The sequence below is a fragment of the Pyrus communis genome, chromosome 1, assembly GCF_963583255.1.
Source record: "Pyrus communis chromosome 1, drPyrComm1.1, whole genome shotgun sequence".
NCBI classification, from domain to species: domain Eukaryota; kingdom Viridiplantae; phylum Streptophyta; class Magnoliopsida; order Rosales; family Rosaceae; genus Pyrus; species Pyrus communis.
This window is the reverse complement of record NC_084803.1, coordinates 24,951,860-24,958,182: the sequence shown is the minus strand read 5'-3', so window position 1 is coordinate 24,958,182 and position 6,323 is coordinate 24,951,860. Positions and strand designations below refer to the sequence as shown.

Here is a 6,323-nt window from a genome sequence, read left to right as displayed (position 1 = left end):
AAAAAAAAAAAAAAAGAAGGAAAAGAAATATTAGGCTGTTTGTTTTGGCCCACACGGGCAAACTGAAAAAATGGTTAAGCTTGTTTTTAGGTCCGCGCGATTGGTGGCTTGTTTAAGATTATTTTGTGACCGTCACTCGAGTGCTTGGAATTGTGATCATTTAAGTGATAGTGTTTGTCTTTGTTCGTTCGTTACTACAACTAAGATATGGAAATCTCATCCATTTAGTGACGGTTTCTTTCCATACTTTCAACACTAGCCAGTTTGAATCAGAATTAGTTTGTCAGCCAGAATCAACTTGCCAGCAAGAATCAGTTTGCCAATCCAGTCAAGTCCAGTTCGCTAGTCAAATCAAGTTCGCCAATCAAGTTTGCATGATTGTCTATCCGCATTACGGAGCCTGTCTGTCTGTCCGCGTTGCGGAGCCTGCCTGTCTGTCTGTCCGTGTTGCAAAGTCTGCCTGTCTGTCTGACTAACAAAACCTGCATCCACATCTGCTTGTTTGCAAACCCATGTCATATACCGCCATGAGTTTGACAGGGGGTGTTGGAAAATATTAGTATTTTAGTTGATTTGAATGTTTGGTTTTCTGGGCTTAGCCCATTAACATTAAGGTTTTGATTTCTTACCTATTAGGATTATGGTTAGTTTATTATAAATAGCATACTTGTTATTCAGTCGAGAATAAGTTAGTCACGATGTAGCCTCTTAGGGTTTTGTAGCCATTCCGACATTCTCGTTTGTTTAATAATATTCTTATTATTTTGTAGTCTTGTTTGTTCCACTTTGATATTCAACTTTTGGGAAATTGATCCTCAAAATATGATCAAAGTAGTCACCGACAATGCTCCGGTTTGCAAGGTGGCGGGATGTCTTGTTGAGGCAATACTTATTGTCTATACCCTCAACCATTCTTTGAAGAACCTATGTGTACTTATTTCATCTGCAAGAAATTAAGAAGATTATGAGCAATGTAGCTGGATTACAACAACAACTAATGATGTTTGGTTCATAAAGAATTTTATCATGATCCATAATCACTGTTTTAAAAATCCCCGCCTAGGAGCTCAGTGGCTGGCCACCGCCCTGATTAATGCCTAGGCATTTGAAAATTAAGAAGGGGTGCCTAGACCAGCTGAGGCGGCCACCTAGACCACCTAGGCACCCCACCTAGCTTGCCCAGACCCGTCTAGGCACCTGCCTAGGTTGCGACTCAGTTAGACAGAAAATAGATAACTTTCAATTTGCATCTAATTTTTTTTCAATAAATTGTAAGAGACTTGTTGAATACTTAAATGAGCACACACTATACGCTTGTTCCCCATGTTTTCATTATGTTCCAATACTTCATAATACATATGTCATTCTATTTTGTAGTTTATGATGAAATTATATATATTTTAAGTATAAACATACACTTATTTACATGACATATAGTGGATTTACTTAAATCCGCCTAGGCGTCTGCCTAGACCCCGCCTAGGCCCTAGGCCGCAGCCCATTGCCTGACTAGCGCTTAGTGTCTTTTAGAACCTTGTCAATAACATGAGGTTGTCCATGGATAATGACCATTGTAAGGTGAAGTTGCTCTCTAGACGCACTTTACTTTCATAATTGAGATGCTTAAAAGATTTAAACAAGTAAAGTAAGGGTAAGAGCACATGGTGATGAATGCAGAATAAGATATGTATAAAGAAGATGATGTGGAAAAAGATAAAAGAAAAAAGGGAACTTTAATGAAAAGTTCCAGTTATTGTTCACTTTAACAAAAAAATCATATTTTTACACTAAAAAGTCAATCCTGATACTATTCACTTTACCCTTTATTTTGTCCTTATTGTTAAAACTTAAAATTTTCAAGCATTTTTCATTAGTTTTCCTAAGAAAAAAGTGTTGGATGAACACCTTTGGGCCGAAGTTGATTACAACTGAGCTTCACTTCTCCAATATGTGATATGCTTGACATGGATAAGCCTTGTCTTCACTTAATTTATGAGTTATAGATGCTATGATAGAGAAAGTGAAGGTGAATATCGAAAAGAGCGCAAGCAACAATATCAAGTGTCAAAGTTCCTTGATGCTGTGCATACAATTTTGATTAAGCAAGGGACCAAGAGTAGCACGCCACTCCATTTTTTGGCACACTCTAAATCTATGTAAGTTCTCTAAACTCTAAATTCTGTACATTTTACATCGTAAATTTAAGTTTGATTGCATCATTATAAGTTTATATTTTTTTTTTTCTCATTCACTGTTAGGTATTTATTGCACAAGTTGGCTTGAAGAGGCTCCTAATTGTAGTGGGTTGTTCAAGGAAGCTTCCACACGAAACAAGCCATAGCTTTGAAACTTATAGGTTATCCTTCATCCTCCTCATGTTGTGAAAGAAATTGAAGCACATATAAATACACTCTTCGAGGAGGGGCAAAACCACACTACAAAGAGTGGAAATTTAATATATGCACACCAACCTTCGTAAACCATCAAGGAGAGAGCCATGAATATGGATTAAGATTGCAAATCTCACTCTTGATGAACTGGACTTCGAGGCCGTATTATTTACTTCTGAAGATTACTATGATAGTGATCTTGAAGTAAGTTAGAAATGAATATTTCACTCTTTTGGGATTTAATTTATTTTTGAAATATGAGTCTATGAAATATATTTTTGAATATATATATTATTTTAATTGCCGTATCGTTGTTTACAAAAGATTTATCATATTACCGTGATGAATTGTACCGGATACCCCCATTTGTATCAATGCAACATAAGTAATGGAAAAATGTGGGCTTGCAGAAAAAAAAAATTCAAGATTTCTTCCAGGTATATTTTGACAATTTTTATAAGCAGTATCCAATTCATTTTCGAAAGAATTGCACGGATACAGCAATATATAGAAGAAAATTGGGTCACGTATTTGTTTTACATTGTATGAATTGCCACTTTCACTCCCCTCTTTGAAAAATCATCCATTTTTATCCCACCACTCAAGTTTTGTCTTTCTCTTCTTGAGCTCCAAGAGCCATCCAATTTAAAAAGGACAACTTTCTTTCCTGGCTATTGGCTCCTAAGTTAGTTGCATTGGCTTGTTTCCATTGTCCACGTCTAGGCTCTCTTGCTAGCCTCGCTGTTTTCTGAGCTGCGCCCGCGCTTCAGACAAAGCACGGGTTACCTCCTCATCCTCTGGTGTTTCCTTTATCAAAATCTCATAGTCTTCTATTGAAGCTTCCCATTTTTCCAACTGCATGATACATATCATATAAACATTATAACTCAGAAATAACATAATGAAAGAGCAACAACATGAACAACTTGAAAATTAATTGATCGGAACAAAGTGAATATATTATTGGGTACTATGTTCACCTTGGCATTGCAATCTGCTCTTCTTAATCTAGCCTTGCTGTAAGATGGGCGCACATTAAGCGCAGCTGTACAGTCCTCGATTGCTTTATCTAATTGGCTAAGTTTTGAACGACAAGCAGCACGGTTGCATAATAACACCGAGTTATAAGGATCGTGCTCAAGTCCCTCCCCGTATGCAACACATGCCTCGGAGAACCTTGCTGTCTTGAAAAGCTCGTTGCCTTTTGATCGAGCTACTGCAACAACTCGAGCCTTCCTCATAATCATGTTTGCTTCCCTGTTGTTTGAGTCAAGCCGTGATGCTTGTTGAGCTGCCTCTAATGCATCATCCAATCTGCCAAACCATTGCAAAACAAATAAAACAACTATTTGACCAAATTAAGAAAAAGGTCTAATGCATGTGTTTGAAATATCATTTCCGTTTTCTTAATTTATTTTTTATGAACATTATTCCATCCGAGACTGCATAAGGATTAGCATAATCGTGACTGAAATAGCTACTATATAAAGTTATATAACACACTACCTGCCAGCAACCATGTCCACCTGAGCTCTTGTTGCTAACAAATTCGCGTTACCAATAGGACCTAAGAATTTAGTGCAGGCATCAACCTCAAAATTTGGACCGCTGGATAATGCTTCATCTGCTTCCTTGTGCCTATTGAGCTTCAACAAGGCCTCCGCTTGCAAAGCATATATCTTTGTAGAGTTAAAAAAAAGGGATTCATCATTAGCTAATACACAAAACAGACCAAAAAAAAAAAAAAAAAAAAAAAAAAAATCTACTTTCGATAAAAACTTTTGAGAATCTCATTTTCAGGTAAAACTGAGAAACAAATTCTTATAGACTTATTCATAGGACATCTACTGGAGAATAAGAGAGAGGCAATTATGATAACAATGAGACTTGAATTCGATAATTTAATGGCTGACCTGTGGCGCTGAATCTGCACCCGCTAATATAACGCTTTGAGATTCCTTTATGAGGGTGTTCCAATCTCTTAATCTACGAGCCTCAGTGCACTTGTTAAGACGAGCCTGAATAGATTTTACTTTAGCAATGTCCTCTTGGTCAGCCTCTGGTCCAGCATGCTTGTAGTGATACAAAGCTTTTTCTGCTTCCCCTAATCTATATGCACATAACAAATTAATTTTAAGAACTAGGTGTAACAGAATTTTAAAGACGAAGTTGCAACTACGAACGGAAATTAACATGTGGAACTTTATGTTGTACCTAAGATATAATGTTGCCAGACGATGATGAGCCCTATGATAGTGGGGTTCAATCCGAATGGCTTCTCTGCACTCAAAAACTGCGTCAAGAATTCTACCTAGAGCGGTTAAAGCAGCACTTTTGTTGCTCCTATAAGAAGCCTTATTGGGGTCAATAGAAATTGCAGCATCATACAAAGCCAATGCTTCTGCAAATCTACCATTCTTGTAATCTTCATTTCCCATGATCTTCAATGTTTCAGGGTCCATTCTAGTCGACAATGCTCGACATAAGGAAGCAGGTGGTTCCGGCTCACTCTGTCTTTTCTCATCCTTAACAGTATTAGTCTTCCCCACTTTTACCTGACTAGGCATTGGGACTTCCTCTCTAGCAGTTTTTGGAAGATAATCAAGAATATTATACGGGTTTGCATTTCCTCCGCCGCCTCCACCACCGCCGGCCCCAGGTTGTCTCAAGTTACCCAAATTTCCAAAAAGCATAACATTGCTGGATGAAGCCCTTACAAGGGAACTGCTCCCTTTCGATTTTTGATGATCAGCAATCATGCTATCAAGCTCACCGGATATGCCAAGTGCCTCCTTTGGAACCCTTTTGCCTTGGTTCACATAACCTTGGCTTGGCACCATTTTCTGTTGATATTGCTGCCGCTGTTGTTGTTGTTGTTGTTGTTGTTGTTGCTGCTGCTTCTGCTGCTGCTGCTGCTGTTGTTGTTGTTGTATAGGGGGTGCCCTATTACTATATTGGGAAGGCTTCGTGACCGGTTTGGATGAATCTGATGATACGTTGGATGAATCAAGGAAGGCAGCCTCATCGGAGCCACCGCGACGCCGTTTGGAATTAGGAGTGCTTGGTGTTTTCACTAACGTGGCACTGTTGCTATTGGCTACAGGAAGAGAACCCGTAGAAGTTGTTCTTCTCGGCCAGATACTATTCCGCCCGAAAACTGCACTCAGTATGCCGCAGCCTGATTTCTTCTCCGGCGACTCCCCCATTTTTTATTAATTGATCTCTCTCTCCCTGATCAAATTTTGTGCATCGTGTGAGGTAACAAAACAAAGGAAAAGCATCAAGTGCATAAAAAATAATTCTTTTCGGGTTCAAGAAGTTGTAACATACAAAATCACATATTTGGAGGAAAGAAAAATTAAAAAAGAAAGTAAAAATTAGGGAGGACCCAGGAGATTATGTGCATGGCTTCCTGGAGCTGCCCATGGATTTAGAAACAATGCCTCCTTGATTTCTTTCTGCTTTGTGCAAGAGAGATGAAATTGGATTGCATCATTAATTAATTAAAAATGAGAATAAATGGCCGGAAAAGAGAATAGCAGTTTACGGGCTTATTGTTTTATATAATAAAAATTGAGAAATTTAAAAAAAAAAAAAAAAAAAAAAAAAAAAAAACTGTTATAGCTGGGGTTGAATCTTTTTCTGGTTTTAATTCGTTTTGAGTTTCTGATTCTGGATTTTGTTATTTTTCTTTTTCTTCACATTTTCTTTGTTTTTTGTTTTCTGGTGTGGGTGTGGTGCAGAGGTGGAAGCAGAAGACCCGGTCTTGCGTTAAACGACCATCTCTAGATTTTTAGAAATGAAAGCAACTCAGGTTGACTCACCCCAACCCAATGTCAACCTGTTATTCCCTTTCTTTTCTTTGAGTTTGAGGACGGCACGTCTTTGTTGGTTTTCAACATCCCACGTATATGAGGTCAGTTCGTTACACCC

At 38.1% G+C, this 6,323-nt stretch overlaps 1 protein-coding gene across 1 annotated transcript; it reads right to left on the bottom strand.

Moving 5' to 3' along the window:
• Nucleotides 1-2,827: 2,827 nt before the first annotated feature.
• On the bottom strand, nucleotides 2,828-5,951 carry LOC137720132 (inactive TPR repeat-containing thioredoxin TTL3-like). Its single transcript, XM_068459145.1, has 5 exons — nucleotides 4,605-5,951; nucleotides 4,304-4,499; nucleotides 3,897-4,069; nucleotides 3,371-3,704; nucleotides 2,828-3,245 (listed from the first exon to the last, which is right to left on the bottom strand). The coding sequence occupies exons 1-5, from the start codon at nucleotides 5,594-5,596 to the stop codon at nucleotides 3,123-3,125; spliced, it is 1,818 nt and encodes a 605-aa protein (XP_068315246.1). The 5' UTR covers nucleotides 5,597-5,951; the 3' UTR covers nucleotides 2,828-3,122.
• Between the last annotated feature and the right edge of the window lie 372 nt (nucleotides 5,952-6,323).

Excerpts from the sequence above, each read along its gene's own strand:
- LOC137720132 (XM_068459145.1), bottom strand. The coding sequence starts at position 5,596 with ATGGGGGAGTCGCCGGAGAAGAAATCAGGCTGCGGCATACTGAGTGCA. Across the intron at positions 4,070-4,303 it reads GTGCAGATTCAGCGCCACAG|ATATATGCTTTGCAAGCGGA; the intron begins GTCAGCCATTAA and ends AACTCTACAAAG. Across the intron at positions 3,246-3,370 it reads GAGCAGATTGCAATGCCAAG|TTGGAAAAATGGGAAGCTTC; the intron begins GTGAACATAGTA and ends TGTATCATGCAG.